We start from the raw sequence: 19,712 nt of genomic DNA, 5'->3' as shown, positions 1-19,712 counted from the left end.
TTCAGGACTTTTGGAGCTGTGCAGAATAGGTCTCTAATATTTGCTCCTTTTCCAGCCCAGAATCCCAGCTGTCGGCATTCTCCCTCTTTATGTAAACCTTGTAAAATAAGAGAGAATAGGCATAGGTATTGTGACATAATGTGTAATAACAGCCTATAATGCAATAAATATTAATATAAAAGCATGATGCAAAATGGACGTATCAGACGCCTAACCATCTGGAAGATGCACAGTCTTCAAAGGTAACAAGCGTCGGATCCACGCTGGATCAATCTCTTCAGTGATGCTCAATCACTTTGGGTTTGTAGGTGTTTGGGTTTGGGTTTTCCTCACTTGATGATTTTCTCTCAAAGTCCTCGGAGGATGGGATGCTCTCAAATGACAAGTGTCAGTTTCTCTCGGAGCAGCCAACCAGCTAGTGGTTGTCGGGGGCGGCTATTTATAGCCTAGGGAGCAGCCCGACATGATAAGACATAAATGCCCTTCAATGATATGACCGTTAGGTGGGTAGATATTTTGGGACAGCTGGCACATAGCACAGCAACGGTCGGAATTTTGAGTATCAAATTCCTCAGGGCCATCATGTTCCTCACTGTGTAGGCAATCCGCACTGGCGAATTCCTAACTCCTCAGTCAGAACAAATTTCTCAGAGACCAGAAGAACTTCGTCTCTGTGACTGAAGAAATTGACTGAGCTGTATGAGATTTCCAATGGCTTCACTCGAAGGGATTGGTAGGTGTAGAATTTGAGTTGAGCATCGCTTGGAAATTTTTCCTTAGTATTTCCTCGACCCCCTTTAACAGTACGGTGTTTCCTATGACTCGAGAAAGAGAAAATGAAACTACAAAAATAAAAGTCTTCATGCTTCATGTTCCTCGAATGAATACCAAGTCTTCAGGATTACACCAATTTCTTCATTTTCAAAGTCTTCAGTCGAAGAACTTCATTTTTAGGGGTCGACTTTCTCTGTAAACATCAAACTCCTCATAGACTTATAGACCTGTGTACACTCACAAACGCATCAGTCCCTTAACCTATAAGTCTTCAATAAACCCAAATCACTAAGGGGCACTAGATGCACTTACAGGAGCCTCTCTCCCACTCTCTGCCGGTGGCGCCAGAATGCCACTAGGGGAACCATCATCACGGAGATCGTCTTCATCAACGTTGTCGTTTTCACCAACATCTCCATCACCTTCCTCACCTCTTTTTAGTGGTCCAATCTCCTGCAACCCTCTGTAATCCCCAACTGGAACATGGTGTTTTGCTGCTATGGCTTATTATCCAATGATTTGTGTCATCGCTATTATGTCTGAGTAGATTATTGTTGTCATATGGGTTAACTGGTGAATTGCTATGATTGGTTTGAGTTGCATGGTGATTTTATTGCTGTACTTTGGTGCCCCTCATATGAGTGCGTGCGTGGATCACATCTTAGGGCTAATAGTATGTTGATAGTACTATGCATAGGCTAGCTGGAGTGAAAAATATTACCGAAGCTGAGTGTAGAAATTGATGCATATGAAATTGAAGGGGGCCAATATATCTTAATGCTATGGTTGGGTTTACCTTAATGAACTTGTTAGTAGTTGTGTATGCTTGCTAATAGTTCCAACCATAAGTGCATAAAATTCCAAGGGATGGTATGATAGTTGAGGCCTCCCCCACATATAAAATTGCAATGACGATAATCGGCTTAGTAACTTAGCTAATTGCCCAGGGAAAAGTCCACACATCATACCACCACTATTCCACACTCGCTATTTGTATTATATTTTAATATAGTGTAGCTTTACTTAGGCAACACCTATTTGTATGTCTAAGTTCTCCATTATTTTGCAAACCCATCTCTTTATACCCACACACTTCGTAGTTTTATTTTTCTTTCTAGATAAAGCGAACGCTCGGTGTACATGGGGTTGTATCAGTGCCAGATATTACCTGAGAGAATATTGTTCTTAACTTTAACTCCTTGTTGGTTCGACACTCCATACTTACCACCTTTGTCATTAGAAAGTGCTACGACAATTCATTGCACCTGGGGATTATCACACACACACACGTAATTATTACTAGCTATGAAGCTTACTTGAATCACTCAGCCCCCCTCTCACTCTGTTGGAGCTGAATCACTCAGCTGCCCCCCCTCTCTCTCTCCATACACAAGTATACATGTTATTTTGGTGACCTGTTGCCTCACACAATATCTTAATGATGTCTACTTATGCCAAAAATATGAAACTATTTGACTTCTCAAATACTAATAATGATGATTTCATTAGTACATCTATTGCTTCACTAACTACTAAGATTGAATCATATGGAATCAGCCCCACTTTATCGACCTTGGTGGTGAAAGAACAAGTCTCTGGTTCTTATAATAAAAATCTTGCTTTTGACTTGAATAATTTTGTTGAGCTATGTGATATGCAAAAATATAAATAAGTAGAAGTTGATATTAACGTTTTCCATTTTTTGTGGAGAGCCAGGGATAAAGAATGATTGTTATCTATACCTAAGAATAACATTGATTCATGGACAAATTGTAAGGATGCTTTCATTGGTAATATTATCCTCCTACAAAAATCATTCTATTGAGAAATTTTATCATGAATTTTAAACAAACTAAGCATGACAATGTAGACCAAGCTTGATAAAGGTTAAAAACTATGACTAAGAATTTCCCTACACATGGTTTAAGTGACCTGATGATTTTGTAAACTTTCTATGATGGCGTTAACTATATGTCCAATAATGTTTAGACTTTGATGCAGGCGGGACCTTCATGTGATGAGGACATCACTAACAAAGTTACACTGATAGCCCCTACTGCTACATATACTAGACCAATTACTAAAGCTCACGCACGCTAATTAAATTATCAGGTACTTTCGTTTCTTGGTAATGATTCTAATGCTCGTAGAATATGATGCTGCCTAAATTCGATACATTTGTTTTGCTTATATATGAGGGCGAAGCATGGACAAGAATGATGAACATTGGAGCATCATCAAGCATGGAGAAGATGGCGCTCGTAAGGGGAGCAAGAATAGAGTTTTTGGTAGAGTGTTCATCACTTTGGAGCCACCATGACGAAGTACAAGGACATGGACGAAATATACAAGACGGCCTTTCATAATATTTCGTCCATAAGCTTAATATAGGTGTTGCGCCACCTTGGTTTTGGGTCAGGCCCATGTAATTTTTAAATACACTTAATAGGCTGGTTTTAGAGTCTGTATTGTTGGAAATATGCCCTAGAGGCAATAATAAAATGGTTATTATTATATTTCCTCGTTCATGATAATTGTCTATTCTTCATGCTATAATTGTATTATCCGGAAATCGTAATACATGTGTGAATACATAGACACAACATGTCCCTAGTGAGCCTCTAGTTGACTAGCTCGTTGATCAATAGATGGTTACGGTTTCTTGACCATAGACATTGGATGTCATTGATAACGGGATCACATCATTAGGAGAATGATGTGATGGACAAGACCCAATCCTAAGCATAGCGCAAGATCGTGTAGTTCGTCTGCTAAAGCTTTTCTAATGTCAAGTATCTTTTCATTAGACCATGAGAATGTGCAACTCCCGGATACTGTAGGAATACTTTGGGTGAGCCAAACGTCACAACGTAACTGGGTGACTATAAAGGTGCACTACGGGTATCTCTGAAAGTGTCTGTTCGGTTGGCACGAATCGAGACTGGGATTTGTCACTCCGTATGACGGAGAGGTATCTCTGGGCCCACTCTGTAAGACATCATCGTAATGAGCTCAATGTGACTAAGGGTTGGTCACGGGATGATGTGTTACGCAACGAGTAAAGTGACTTGCCGGTAACGAGATTGAACGAGGTATTGGGATACTGACGGTCGAATCTCGGGCAAGTAACGTACCGATTGACAAAGGGAATTGTATACGGGATTGCTTGAATCCTCGACATCGTGGTTCATCCGATGAGATCATCGTGGAACATGTGGGAGCCAACATGGGTATCCAGATCCCGCTGTTGGTTATTGGCCGGGGAGTTGTCTCGGTCATGTTTGCATGGTTCCCGAACCCATAGGGTCTACACACTTAATGTTCGATGACGCTAGGGTTATTAGGAAGATTTGTATGTGATTACCGAATGTTGTTCGGAGTCCCGGATGAGATCCCGGACATCACGAGGAGTTCCGGAATAGTCCGGAGGTGAAGATTTATATATGGGAAGTCATCATACGGTCACCGGAAATATTCGGGGGCATACCGGTATTGTACTGGGACCACCGGAGGGGTTCCGGGGTCCACCGGGAGGGTCCACCTGCCCCGGAGGGCCTTATGGGCTGTAGGTGGAGGGGAACCAGCCCCTAGTGGGTTGGGCGCCATTACCCCTAGGGCCCATGCGCCTAGGGTTTGGGGGAACCCTAAAGGGGGGCGCCCCCCCCCCTTGCTTGGGGGCAAGCCCCCTCCCCTTGGCCGCCGCCCCCCCTCTAGATCTCATCTAGAGGGGCCGGCCCCTTCTCCCTATAAATAGAGGGGCGAGGGGAGGGCTGCAGCACCACATCCAAGGCGCAGCCCCTCCCCTCCCCAACACCTCTCCTCCTCCGCATGAGCTTGGCGAAGCCTTGCCGGAGAACTGACACTCCATCACCACCACGCCGTCGTGCTACTGTTGGAGCCTTCTTCCTCAACCTCTCCCTCCTCCTTGCTGGATCAAGGCGCGGGAGACGTCACCGGGCTGCACGTGTGTTGAACGCGCAGGCACCGTTATTCGGTGCTTAGATCGGATTCGGCCGCGATCTAAATCGCTACGTGTACGACTCCTCCAACCGCGTTCTTGCAACGCTTTTGTCTCGTGATCTTCAAGGGTATGAAGATGCACTCCCCTCTCGTTGCTAGTTACTCCATAGATTGATCTTGGTGATGCGTAGAAATTTTTTAATTTCTGCAACGATCCCCAACTCCGCCTATGTTGTCTCAACATAGCCGGTCCCAAGCCCGGGTAAAGGAGGAGGGTTGTGATAGGCTTGGCGAGCCAACGTAAAAACTCAGCCACTCTTATGGAGATGAAACCCAAAAGATTTTTGTTTTTGTTGTTGTAACGATCCCCAACAGTGGCATCATGAGCTAGGTCTATGCGTAGTTTCTATGTACGAGTAGAACACAAGTTGTTGTGGGCGTCGATTTTGTCAATTTACTTGCCGTTACTAGTCTTATCTTGATTCGGCAGCATCGTGGGATGAAGCGGCCCGGACCGACCTTACACGTACACTTATGTGAGACTGGTTCCACCGACTGACATGCACTAGTTGCATAAGGTCGCTAACGGGTGTCTGTCTCTCCCACTTTAGTCGGATCGGATTCGATGAAAAGGGTCCTTATGAAGGGTAAATAGAAATTGGCATATCACGTTGTGGTTTTGGCGTAGGTAAGAAACGTTCTTGCTAGAAACCTATAGCAGCCACATAAAAACTTGCAACAACAATTAGAAGACGTCTAACTTGTTCTTGCAGCATATGCCGTGTGATGTGATATGGCCAAAAGCATGCGATGAATGATATATGTGATGTATGAGATTGATCATGTTCTTGTAATATGAATCACGACTTGCATGTCGATGAGTATGACAACCGGCAGGAGCCATAGGAGTTGTCTTAATTTATTTATGACCTGCGTGTCAACATAAAAGTCATGTAATTACTTTACTTTATTGCTAATTGATAGCCATAGTAGTAGAAGTAATAGTTGGCAAGACAACTTCATGAAGACACAATGATGGATATCATGATGATGGAGATCATGGTGTCATGCCAGTGACAATGATGATCATGGCGCCCCGAAGATGGAGATCAAAAGGAGCAAAATGATATTGGCCATATCATGTCACTATTCGATTGCATGTGATGTTTATCATGTTTTACATCTTATTTGCTTAGAACGACGGTAGCATAAATAAGATGATACCTCGCAATAATTTCAAGGAAGTGTTCCCCCTAACTGTGCACCGTTGCTAAGGTCCGTTGTTCTGAAGCACCACGTGATGATCGGGTGTGATAGGTTCTAACGTTCGCATACAACGGGTGTAAGCCAGATTTACACACGCAATACACTTAGGTTGACTTGACGAGCCTAGCATGTACGGACATGGCCTCGGAACACGGAAGACCGAAAGGTCGAACATGAGTCGTATAGAAGATACGATCAACATGAAAATGTTCACCGATGATGACTAGTCCATCTCACGTGATGATCGGACACGGCCTAGTTGACTCAGATCATGTATCACTTAGATGACTAGAGGGATCTCTATCTGAGTGGGAGTTCATTAAATAATTTGATTAGATGAACTTAATTGTCATGAACATATCTAAAAAATCTTTGCAATATGTCTTGTAGATCAAATGGCCCACGCTAATGTTGCCCTCAACTTCAACGCGTTCCTAGAGAAAACCAAGCTGAAAGACGATGGCAGCAACTACACGGATTGGGTCTGTAACCTGAGGATTATCCTCATAGCTGCCAGGAAAGCATATGTCCTTGATGCACCGCTAGGTGAAGCACCTGTTTTCCCAGCAGAACAAGACGTTATGAACGCTTGGCAGAGGTGCAGTGATGATTACTCCCTGGTTCAGTGCGTCATGCTTTACAGCTTAGAACCGGGGCTCCAAAAGCATTTTGGACAACACGGAGCATATGAGATGTTCCAAGGGCTGAAAATGGTTTTCCAAGCTCATGCCCGGGTCGAGAGATATGAAGTCTCCGACAAGTTCTACAGTTGTAAGATGGAGGAGAATAGTTCCGTCAGCGAGCACATACTCAAAATGTCTGGGTTGCACAACCGCTTATATTAGCTGGGAGTTAATCTCCCGGATGATGCAGTCATTGACAGAATCCTTCAGTCGCTCCCACCTAGCTACAAGAGCTTTGTGATGAACTTCAATATGCAGGGGATGGAAAAGACCATTCTTGAGGTATATTCAATGCTGAAATCAGCGGAGGTGGAAATCAAAAGGGAACATCAAGTGTTGATGGTGAATAAAACCACTAAATTCAAGAAAGGCAAGGGTAAAAAGAACTTCAAGAAGGACGGCTAGGGAGTTGCCGCGCCCGGTAAGCAAGCTGCCGGGAAGAAGCCAAAGAATGGACCCAATCCTGAGAAGGAGTGCTTTTATTGCAAGGGAAACGGTCACTGGAAGCGGAACTGCCCCAAGTACTTAGCGGATAAGAAGGCCGACAATGCCAAAGGTATATGTGATATACATGTTATTGATGTGTACCTAACCAACGCTCGTAGTAGCTCCTGGGTATTTGATACCGGTGCAATTGCTCATATTTGTAACTCAAAACAGGAACTGCGGAATAAACGGAGACTGGCGAAGGACGAGGTGACGATGCGCGTCGGCAATGGTTCCAAGGTCGATGTGATCGCCGTCGGCACGCTACCTCTACATTTACCTACGGGATTAGTTTTAAACCTCAATAATTGTTATTTAGTACCAGCTTTGAGCATGAACATTATATCTGGATCTCGTTTAATGCGAGATGGCTACTCATTTAAATCTGAGAATAATGGTTGTTCTATTTATATGAGAGACATGTTTTATGGTCATGCCCCGCTGGTCAATGGTTTATTCTTATTTAATCTCGAATGTGATGTTACACATATTCATAGTGTGAATGCCAAAAGATGTAAGGTTGATAATGATAGTCCCACATACTTATGGCACTGCCGCCTTGGTCACATTGGTGTCAAATGCATGAAGAAACTCCATGCAGATGGACTTTTGGAGTCTCTTGATTATGAATCATTTGACACGTGTGAACCATGCCTCATGGGCAAAATGACCAAGACTCCGTTCTCCGGAACAATGGAGCGAGCAACCAACTTATTGGAAATCATACATACTGATGTGTGCGGTCCAATGAGTGTTGAGGCTCGCGGTGGCTATCGTTATGTTCTCACCCTCACTGATGACTTGAGTAGATATGGGTATGTCTACTTAATGAAACACAAGTCTGAGACCTTTGAAAAGTTCAAGGAATTTTAGAGTGAGGTTGAGAATCAACGTGACAGGAAAATCAAGTTCTTACGATCAGATCGTGGGGGAGAATATTTGAGTCACGAATTTGGCATGCACTTAAGGAAATGCGGAATTGTTTCACAACTCACGCCGCCTAGAACACCTCAGCGTAATGGTGTGTCCGAACATCGTAATCGCACTCTATTGGATATGGTACGATCTATGATGTCTCTTACCGATCTACCGCTGTCATTTTGGGGTTATGCTATAGAGACTGCCGCATTCACTTTAAATAGGGCTCCATCGAAATCCGTTGAGACGACACCGTATGAATTGTGGTTTGGTAAGAAACCTAAGTTGTCATTTCTAAAAATTTGGGGATGCGATGCTTATGTCAAGAAACTTCAACCTGAAAATCTCAAACCCAAATCGGAAAATTGCGTCTTCATAGGATATCCTAAAGAAACTATTGGGTATACCTTCTACCTCAGATCCGAAGGCAAGATCTTTGTTGCCAAGAATGGATCCTTTCTAGAGAAAGAGTTTCTCTCGAAAGAAGTAAGTGGGAGGAAAGTAGAACTTGATGAAGTATTGCCTCTTGAACCGGAGAGTGGCGCAGCTCAAGAAAATGTTCCTGAGGTGCCTGCACTAGCTAGAGAGGAAGTTAATGATGATGATCATGAAACTTTAGATCAAGTTGCTACTGAACTTCGTAGGTTCACAAGGACATGTTCCGCACCAGAGTGGTACGGCAACCCTGTCCTGGAAATCATGTTGTTAGACAATGGTGAACCTTCGAACTATGAAGAAGCGATGGCGGGCCCAGATTCTGACAAATGGCTGGAAGCCATGAAATCCGAGATAGGATCCATGTATGAAAACAAAGTATGGACTTTTACTGACTTGTCCGATGACCAGCGAGCCATAGAAAATAAATGGATCTTTAAGAAGAAAACAGACGCGGATGGTAATGTGACCATCTATAAGGCTCGGCTTGTCGCTAAGGGTTATCGACAAGTTCAAGGGGTTGACTACGATGAGACTTTCTCACCCGTAGCGAAGCTGAAGTCCGTCCGAATCATGTTAGCAATTTCCGCATTCTATGATTATGAGATATGGCAAATGGACGTCAAAACGGCATTCCTTAATGGTTTCCTTAAGGAAGAATTGTATATGATGCAGCAGGAAGGTTTTGTCGATCCTAAAAATGCTGACAAGGTGTGCAAGCTCCAACGCTCAATCTATGGGCTGGTGCAAGCCTCTCGGGGTTGGAACATTCGATTTGATGAGATTATCAAAGCGTTTGGGTTTACGCAAACTTATGGAGAAGCCTGTGTTTACAAGAAAGTGAGTGGGAGCTCTGTAGCATTTCTCATATTATATGTGGATGACATACTATTGATGGGAAATGATATAGAACTCTTGGAAAGCATAAAGGCCTACTTGAACAAGTGTTTTTCAATGAAGGACCTTGGAGAAGCTGCTTATATATTAGGCATCAAGATCTATAGAGATAGATCGAGACACCTCATTGGTCTTTCACAAAGTACGTACCTTGACAAGGTATTGAAGAAGTTCAATATGGATCAGTCCAAGAAGGGGTTCTTGCCTGTATTGCAAGGTATGAGATTGAGCACGGCTCAATGCCCGACCACGCCAGAAGATAGAGAATAGATGAGTGTCATCCCCTATGCCTCGGCCATAGGGTCTATTATGTATGCCATGTTGTGTACCAGACCTGATGTAAACCTTGCCGTGAGTTTGGTAGGAAGGTACCAAAGTAATCCCGGCATGGAACACTGGACAGCGGTCAAGAATATCCTAAAGTACCTGAAAAGGACTAAGGATATGTTTCTCATTTATGGAGGTGACGAAGAACTCGTCGTAAAGGGTTACGTCGATGCTAGCTTCGACACAGATCTGGATGACTCTAAGTCACAAACCGGATACGTGTATATTTTGAATGGTGGGGCAGTCAGCTGGTGTAATTGCAAGCAAAGCGTCGTGGCGGGATCTACATGTGAAGCGGAGTACATGGCAGCCTCGGAGGCAGCACAAGAAGCAATCTGGATGAAGGAGTTCATTACCGACCTAGGAGTTATTCCCAATGCGTCGGGCCCGATGACACTCTTCTATGACAACACTGGAGCTATTGCCCTTGCCAAGGAGCCCAGGTTTCACAGGAAGACCAGGCATATCAAGCGTCGCTTCAACTCCATTCGTGAAAATATTCAAAATGGAGACATAGATATTTGTAAAGTGCATACGGACCTGAATGTCGCAGATCCGTTGACTAAACCTCTTCCTCAAGCAAAACATGATCAACACCAGAACTCTATGGGTGTTCGATTCATCACAATGTAACTAGATTATTGACTCTACTACAAGTGTGAGACTGTTGGAAATATGCCCTAGAGGCAATAATAAAATGGTTATTATTATATTTCCTTGTTCATGATAATTGTCTGTTGTTCATGCTATAATTGTATTATCCGGAAATCGTAATACATGTGTGAATACATAGACCACAACATGTCCCTAGTGAGCCTCTAGTTGACTAGCTCGTTGATCAATAGATGGTTATGGTTTCCTGACCATGGACATTGGATGTCATTGATAACGGGATCACATCATTAGGAGAATGATGTGATGGACAAGACCCAATCCTAAGCATAGCGCAAGATCGTGTAGTTCGTCTGCTAAAGCTTTTCTAATGTCAAGTATCTTTTCCTTAGACCATGAGATTGTGCAACTCCCGGATACTGTAGGAATACTTTGGGTGTGCCAAACGTCACAATGTAACTGGGTGACTATAAAGGTGCACTACGGGTATCTTCGAAAGTGTCTGTTGGGTTGGCACGAATCGAGACTGGGATTTGTCACTCCGTATGACAGAGAGGTATCTCTGGGCCCACTCGGTAAGACATCATCGTAATGATCTCAATGTGACTAAGGGTTGGTCACGGTATGATGTGTTACAGAACGAGTAAAGTGACTTGCCGGTAACGAGATTGAACGAGGTGTTGGGATACCGACGATCGAATCTCGGGCAAGTAACGTACCGATTGACAAAGGGAATTGTATACGGGATTGCTTGAATCCTCGACATCGTGGTTCATCCGATGAGATCATCGTGGAACATGTGGGAGCCAACATGGGTATCCAGATCCCACTGTTGGTTATTGGCCGGAGAGTTGTCTCGGTCATGTCTGCATGGTTCCCGAACCCGTAGGGTCTACACACTTAAGGTTCGATGATGCTAGGGTTATTAGGAAGACTTGTATGTGATTACGGAATGTTGTTTGGAGTCCCGGATGAGATCCTGGACGTCACGAGGAGTTCCGAAATGGTCCGGAGGTGAAGATTTATATATAGGATGTTGTCATACGGTCACCGGAAAGGTTCGGGGGCATATCGGTATTGTACCGGGGCCACCAGAGGGGTTTCGGGGGTCCACCGGGAGGAGCCACCTCTCTCGGAGGGCCTCATGGGCTGTAGAGGAAAGGGAACCAGCCCCAAGTGGGCTGGGCACATCCCCCCCCTTGGGCCCATGCGCCTAGGGTTGGGGGGGAAACCCTAGAGGGGGGCGCCCCCCCCCCTTGCTTGGGGGGCAAGCCCCCTCCCCTTGGCCGCCGCCCCCTCTAGATCTCATCTAGAGGGGTCGGTCCCCTTCCCCCTTCTCCCTATAAATAGAGGGGCGAGGGGAGGGCTGCAGCACCACATCCAAGGCGCAGCCCCTCCCCTCCCCAACACCTCTCCTCCTTCGCGTGAGCTTGGCGAAGCCCTGCCGGAGAACTGCCACTCCATCACCACCACGTCGTCGTGCTGCTGTTGGAGCCTTCTTCCTCAACCTCTCCCTCCTCCTTGCTGGATCAAGGCGCGGGAGACGTCATCGGGCTGCACGTGTGTTGAACGCGGAGGCACCGTTATTCGGTGCTTAGATCGGTTTCGGCCGCGATCTGAATCGCTACGTGTACGACTCCTCCAACCGCGTTCTTGCAACGCTTCCGACTCGCGATCTTCAAGGGTATGAAGATGCACTCCCCTCTCGTTGCTAGTTACTCCATAGATTGATCTTGGTGATGCGTAGAAATTTTTTAATTTCTGCAACGATCCCCAACACGTATTAATAGGGAAAACGATTTAGGACATAATTTAGTCCCACCTTGCCAAGGGTGGACGAAATTCCTCTCTCTCTCCCTATAAATACAACCCTTAGGGCGTTGTTTTAGCCTTGGGTTTTGTTTAGATTAAAGTTCGCCATAGCTGCAACTCGCGTACTTCGTTTGTGTTCAACGACCAAACCAAGACGTCACAGAACACCACTTGTTTAATAAAGCTTTCCTCTTATATTCGCAATATCCATATTGCAATCTCAGTTTCTTGCTTGTTCTTCGTTTGCGTGCAGGAAATAGACCTTCGTGGTCAGGTTGATCATGCTCCGGCGTGGTCAATAACCTCTCGGAGTTGGTTTAGCGATTGCTAAGGCGCGACGTCCTCACACGTTCGTAGTCGGATCGTCAAAATCAGCTCCATAAAAAACGATAGCCACAATCTCATTGAAAGACGGGACACCTTTGCCTCTATCATCATGGAAACTACATTAGGTAATGCTGCTAAGGTACTTTATAAGATTACAACAAACTATGCTCAATGACAATAGCTCCAACTAGTAAGAAGGTAAGTTCTATTCAGGAGATCTCTTGCTTGGATGAAAAGTTGACATGATCATGTCCATGTTTGCTTTTAAACATGTTCCTAATGATACCAATGATGTTCTACTGCCTCACTTGTTGAACAAAAGAATGATCAGGTGGATATGAATTTCATTCCATAAACAATTTTAGTAACAATGCTTATAAGAACAACTTTGAAAATAATTATGTTAGACCATACCTGCAAAAAGTTCAAAATACATATGAAAATTCTTATGGCAATAAAAATATACCTATTGATCTTCAAAATGACGCGTACTCGGCCAAGTCCTGCTATCTGGTGCTCTTCTCTGGATCCGCAATTGAGCCATCTTGGCACCTCACCTAGAAGTCGTGGGCTCCACTACGCATAAAGATCTTCCTATGGCTTGCTTACCAGGGCCGGTGTTCGACCGCAGACAGATTGGCACGTCGTGGACTGCCGCACACCTCTCTATGTCTACTTTGCGACAAGGAGCCAGAAATCATCCAGCACCTTCTCGTCACCCGCTCCTTCTACCGCTAGGTGTGGTCATGAGATCCTGGCCTGGTGCCATACCATGACCATGCTACCCAGCCCGGATGATGCGTTCCACGAATGGTTTTCAGCCTCCATCCAAGACTCCCCAACCGCCCTTCGACGCGGCCTCGCCACCGTGTTCATTCTCACCGCTTGGCGAATCTGAAAACACCACATCAGTAGCATGTTCAACAATGATACACCTTCGGTTGTGCAGCTCACCAATGAGATCAAAGACGACGGTAGAGCTTGGGCTCGCGCTGGGGCCAAGGGGCTTGGCCAGCTGATCAACACGAGACATAGACTTTGTAGCTACCATTCTCATGCGCTCTTGTAGGCCTTGATCACACCGCCTACGTGTTGGTGCTTGCAAGACCGTCTCTGTAATGACTTCTTTAAACCTTCTTCTATGGATAAGTCTTTTATGGATTCGCGAAAAAAAAGAGATGTCAATTTTTTTTGGTGAGGATGGATTAATTAATCGTCTCTGTTGTCTCTGTAGCTGCTCAATTTGTATGTACTCGGTGGAATGCATCGTAAGCATGATTCCCTCCAATAATTTCGATCAGAAATAAACAAATGAAGTACTTTAAGATTATTTATTAAGACCAATCAAAATATTAAGCTCGGATGTAGCTTTTGATCCCATCGGTTTAATTTACTAGATAGTGGACAAGTGGAGTCCATCTGATGAGAAAAACAAGCATTGGAGAGCTTGGATCAAGAAGATGGAAATGGAGGCTCCCGTCTTGGCAGCTCTTGCGGCAGTAATCATCGCTTTCATCTTGTTGGTATTGCCACACCTCAGAAAGCAGAGCTCATCTCAAGACGATCGGCGCCGCCAGCTGCCTCCGGGCTCCTTCGGCCTTCCCGTCGTCGGCCAGACGGTCGGCCTACTGCGCGCCCTCCGCGCCAACACCGGCGAGGCATGGCTCCGGCGCTGGGCCTCCGAGTACGGCCCCATCTCAAAGCTCTCCCTCTTCGGCCTCCACACGGCCTTCCTCGTCGGCCCCGCCGCCAACAAGTTCCTCTTCGCCAGCGCCGCGCTCACCGCCAAGAGCTCCACCTCCTTCAACAGTATGGTCGGCAGGCGCAACATCCGGGAGCTGGTCGGCAACGACCACCGCCGCGTGAGGGCCATGATGGTCCAGTTCCTCAAGCTGGACATTGTGAGGAGCTACGTCGCCAGCATGGACGACGAGGTCCGGCACCACCTCCGCGCCCACTGGGACGGCCGCACGACCGTCGCGGTGATGCCGTCGATGAAGTCGCTCACCTTCGACATCATGTGCACCGTCATCTTCGGGCTCGGGAGAGCTGACCACGCCGACGTGAGGCTGGAGCTCTCGGCGGAGTTCCAGCAGCTGGTGAGGGGCATCTGGGCGATCCCGGTGAACCTGCCTTTCACCTCCTTCGGCAAGTGCCTCGCCGCGAGCCGGCGAGGCCGGCGAACCGTCGCGGCAATCATCAAGGAGAAGCGCGCCAAGCTGGAGAGCGGGCATAGTTCGCCGTCCGACGACCTCATGACCCACATGCTCGCGGAGGGGCTGGCCGACGAGGAGATCATCGACAACGTCATGTTCATGATGGTAGCGGCGCACGACACCACCGCCAGCCTCCTCACCTTCCTCCTCCGGCACCTCGATGGCAACCGGGACGCCTACGGCAGGGTCGTGGCAGAGCAACAAGAGGTCGCCAGGAGCAAGGCTCCGGGGGAAGCTCTGTCGTGGGACGACCTCGGCAAGATGAAGTACACATGGTCGGCGGCGATGGAGACCCTGCGCCTGGTACCTCCCGTGTTCTCCATGCTCAAGAGGGCGGTCGCAGACGTGGAGTTTGACGGCCACCTCATCCCCAAGGGATGGCAGGTGTTGGGGGCGATGAACCTGACGCAGCAGGACCCGGCCATCTTCCCGGAGCCAAGCAGGTTCGAGCCGGCAAGGTTCGAGAGCCCGATACCACCCTACAGCTTCGTGGCGTTCGGCGGCGGCGCGCGCATGTGCCCTGGCAACGAGTTCACTAGGGTGGAGACGCTGGTGGCCATGCACTACATCGTCACCGGGTTCAGGTGGAAGCTCGCCGACGGCTGCGACGGCAGCTTCTCCAGGTACCCGATGCCGACCCCGGCTCAGGGGCTCCTCATCGACATCGAGCCAATAGACACAACCACCACAGGTGCAGCAGGCATCAGCAAATGATTTCGAAGAATTTAGTAACCTGATCCGAATGATGCATCCACCATTCAGCTGTATGATTGCAAATGAAATGTACGATTACAGATATACCTCCATCCCAAATTAGACATTACTTGTCTGTCTAGATACCGAGGACGGAGGGAGTACTAGTTTGCAATTATGCCAAGTATTTCTCACATTCTTGAAAGGAAAATTAGCAACGCGCAGGACATCATCTACTCCAAACCAGTCAAACTTACGAATATGACTTTTAAGGCCCTCTACAATGCACACATAATTCAAGAGACTGGTAAAATTTACAAATATTAAGCTCCAAGCGGCATAACCAGCAACGCTCCGATGGTAAACATGGCAAAGGCAATCACAAAACGACTCGGATAAACATCAGGGAATCCACTACGATTTTCTCCTCTACTAGAGCAAAGCTATCGACCAAATTCCACCAAAAAAAGAACAAGCAGAAGACGGAAATTCACTGCTATAGGGCCCCTGAACTGCACATTGCATAATCCATCGACAACACTTCGATGCTTTTGGAAAACACCAGCATTCAGCTCACACCAGACATGTAAAATTTTGGGCACTTCCAAGTTTATCCATTATTCCAAGCATAACATCATACATAAGCACAAAAACTCTAGTTAATAGGGTGATATTGCGCCGATGCTCGCTTAGGTGGAAGCTTCCGAAGGATGAAAAGGACCAGCGCGGAAGGCAGTATCTCTGTCAACTGCACGGTAATAGGGGAGTGTGTGTAAAGACAGGAACTAAATCTACAAAAATACCATGGATACCATGGTAATGACTTTTCGATGTTACTTACCATATAATAGAAGAAATCTAGGATTGGATGATCTAAAACCTCCAAAGAAACATCAGCATCAAATGCAGATACTGCCACCTATGATCAAGTAAGAAGGGGGAAAGGGAGGAACTTAGAAGTAAATAAATCAACAGAAGGACACAAGTATATACACGTGCACACGGTGCACTGTTCTGGAAGAAGATCTGTAGACCATAGACCAAGTGGGTTTATCACAACAGTGCACAGCAACATCAGGTGCAGTAAACATTAGGTTGATACGTTTGGTGGCTTCACATTCATATGAAACCGTCCACACAGGTGGACATCAGAGTTCTTCTTTACGCCCAACCAAAAAGGAATTTAAGCATGATTCCTGAACCCCTAACAGTGAGTCACGAAAAAAACAGCGAGTCATGAAGAACCAAATACTCACCACGATGCATCTTATCAGGAAACAGGTGCAGCAGATTGTCGTCACAGTCCCAACCTGACAATTTTCAACATTACAATAAAATTTTGGAGGCCAAGACAGAAACTGACAGTTATTATTTTTGGACTGATGGATCTTCAGTTCAGTTATTATTGAGAAAAAGGATAACAATAAAAAAATAGAACATTTGTAAGACATACTAAACATATTAAGACAAAAAGAGAAGACGACACAACATTTTTGCCAGTCATAAATTCCGAGCACTGAGTTACAGATAATACAAAAGATTTCATGTTCAATGTGTGACAATTACCAGTATGTCATGTTAAAACTAATCATTGTCATGGCAAAGCTATATGAAATGACAGATCCTAACAGAATATGTCGGTATTTTGTTCTTGACAACATGCTATACATGTCCACCTGAACAGAAAATGTGTACAAATCCATTTATTGAAGGGTGTAATCACCTCATAAAGCTTCTTTTTTCGCCCCTTTGATTCAATGGGGAAACGTCTCAGCAAGACAAACAACCTATAGAAAAGAAAGAGCACAGCTTACAGATACAGCGCACACACAGCGATACAATACAAAGAAAAAGCATTGGACTTGCCTTCCACCATATACTGCAAAACCAAGAAGGGCCACGGCGGAGACAGATACGATGAAGATTTTGCTCACCAGCTCAACCAACGCATTGTCGTTTATTCCAAGGTACACCCAAATACAGATCTGTCCAGATTTGCGGTCGGACATAGCAACCATGAGCATGGTTCTCTCTTATAGGAACAATGAAGTGATATGACCGTGCGATGATGAGAAATAACACACCTGAATTGCATATACGATGCTATTAACGGCTAGGTATATAATCCTTAACTTATCGGTGGGGAGACTCCTAGCCTGCAAAACTCAGAAGAAAAATCTCGCATAATTCCTTGAACAAACACAACTAAATGATAAGAACATGAAGAGTGTATAACAAAGATTGGTAGGAAATACCTGATGGTATATTTCTGCCCAGAAAAGAACAAGTAAGGTGTAGGCCGAGAAGAACAACAAGCCGGGGAGGTCTAGTAACACCAACTTATAAACCTGGCCAAGCCAATCAAATCAATTAACAAAAAAGGTCTCGACACCAGTGCTAAAGTAAAGTGGTAGTGCCCAAACTTTGGCTCTTACTTTAGTTTGGAGGAGGAAGACATAGGCATGGAATCCGAATACAACGGCACGAACTGCAGCAAGGTGTTTGTTGGTAGGTTAGCACAGGCGTGACACATGCGGGGGATTAGTTGCAAATGAAGGGTGAAATCAAAAAAAGGAATCAGGATTGGGAGATCCTCCCCACATTTAATTAACATTGATTACATTGCCCCCATTTCCGGCAACATTTATTTTACATTACCCCCATTGACGACGAAGTTCATGAGGTGGAACACCTTCTGCGTGGTCCAGCCGAACTCGGGCACTCTGCGCTGGATCCTCACCAGCTGAATCTGCAGGCGGACAGCATAAAACGGCCTCAAAATCGAACTCGGCGGCGGCACCCCCTCGATGCGTTGTGAGATTGATGGAGGAAAGATCCGATTTCAATCGGCAGCTCGGTTCGGATCAGTAATGAGCCGACGCACGCATTGGGCTTGGAGGGAGAACGAATCAAGGTAGCATTCCCGTGGAGGCGAGGGGGTGGACTGACCAGCGCGACGGCGGAGACGAGGGCGTAGGCGGCGGTGAGGGAGAAGAAGGCGCCGTCCTGCCACGCCGGCGACTCGTTGACCTCCTCCCACCATCCCCGGAGCGCCGCGTGGCCGGCGGCGACGAGGGCCGCGGTGGGGGAGGAGGTGGAGGAGGAGACCAGCTCCCTCATCTTTCCCTCAGCTTGACGCTCTTGGCGTTCTCACACTTTCTGTGGGGGGAGACGGAGAGAGAGAGAGAGAGAGGAGAAGCACAAAAGAAATTGGAGAGAGGGAGGGAAGAACGTGGGTCCGCATGACAGCGTGATGGGTCAGGATTGGTATATTTTATGCCTTGGGCGGTGGTGGGGCCGTCGGATTTTGGGCGTGTGCGTTTATCGGGGGGTGTGGTGGGGCCCAGTGAACAGTGGCACGGGAGTCTTCGCCGTCAGCCCATTGCTGGGTTAGCTAGAGAGGACAGGTGGGCTCCACGTGGCAACTTGGAGCACCGGCTACTTCCATTCTCGGCGGGGCCCCACCGTCAGTGGACGGACATTATTAAGTCATGGACTGCTGCTCGTGACCGTGACATCGATGACGAGGATGTGGATGAGGAATTGCGCGGTTGGATCGGGGATATATGAGTTGTGAATATATGATGATGTAATGATGTCTGAGTCTGAAAGGGAATGGATAAGTAAAAAAAAATTGTGTTTGTAACCATGAGTTTGCATTAATCATCTTGGAGAATTACTACAAATTAAAATCCTTTAGGTAAGATCGTAGGATCAACCTCAAAAACTCGTATTTACACAATAGAAAGTATTATTATCTGACAAAATACCTATGATGTATATTTCAAAAAAATAACTTAAAACTCGAACTACAATTACAGTTAGAGATACAAAAATGACAAATTTAACTATGAATAGTTTCAGCTTTAGGTGCCCGCAAAAAAAAGCTTTAGGTGAATATAGTAATTGAAACAAAGGTTTGTTGATAATGGTTCTCTTCGCTCCCCCCCCCTCCCCTCCCTTCCCCTCTTTGATTATTCGATCCACCCCTCTCCCTCCGGCCTTCGTCATAGCTGGGACGACTGCTCTTCTCCCCCCCCCCCTCTGTTGGAAATATGCCCTAGAGGCAATAATAAATTAGTTATTATTATATTTCCTTGTTCATGATAATCGTTTATTATCCATGCTAGAATTGTATTGATAGGAAACTCGGATACATGTGTGGATACATAGACAACACCATGTCCCTAGTAAGCCTCTAGTTGACTAGCTCGTTGATCAATAGATGGTTACGGTTTCCTGACCATGGACATTGGATTTCATTGATAACGGGATCACATCATTAGGAGAATGATGTGATGGACAA

The 19,712-nt window shown here is 46.0% G+C and overlaps 2 protein-coding genes across 2 annotated transcripts; one reads left to right on the top strand and one right to left on the bottom strand.

The window, feature by feature from the left end:
• The first annotated feature begins 13,798 nt into the window (after nt 1–13,798).
• On the top strand, nt 13,799–15,882 carry LOC125537179 (cytochrome P450 716B1-like). Its single transcript, XM_048700489.1, has 2 exons — nt 13,799–14,181; nt 14,269–15,882. The coding sequence occupies exons 1-2, from the start codon at nt 13,958–13,960 to the stop codon at nt 15,425–15,427; spliced, it is 1,383 nt and encodes a 460-aa protein (XP_048556446.1). The 5' UTR covers nt 13,799–13,957; the 3' UTR covers nt 15,428–15,882.
• A 13-nt stretch (nt 15,883–15,895) lies between these two features.
• Nucleotides 15,896–18,643, bottom strand: LOC125537180 (tobamovirus multiplication protein 1). The gene is made up of 10 exons (XM_048700490.1): nt 18,356–18,643; nt 18,065–18,155; nt 17,842–17,894; nt 17,662–17,754; nt 17,491–17,562; nt 17,273–17,391; nt 17,130–17,193; nt 16,663–16,716; nt 16,248–16,325; nt 15,896–16,154 (listed from the first exon to the last, which is right to left on the bottom strand). The coding sequence occupies exons 1-10, from the start codon at nt 18,524–18,526 to the stop codon at nt 16,062–16,064; spliced, it is 888 nt and encodes a 295-aa protein (XP_048556447.1). The 5' UTR covers nt 18,527–18,643; the 3' UTR covers nt 15,896–16,061.
• Between the last annotated feature and the right edge of the window lie 1,069 nt (nt 18,644–19,712).

The sequence above is a fragment of the Triticum urartu genome, chromosome 2 (genome assembly GCF_003073215.2).
Source record: "Triticum urartu cultivar G1812 chromosome 2, Tu2.1, whole genome shotgun sequence".
NCBI lineage: Eukaryota > Viridiplantae > Streptophyta > Magnoliopsida > Poales > Poaceae > Triticum > Triticum urartu.
Note: the sequence above shows the minus strand (reverse complement) of the source record. Positions and strands in the feature narration are given on the sequence as shown.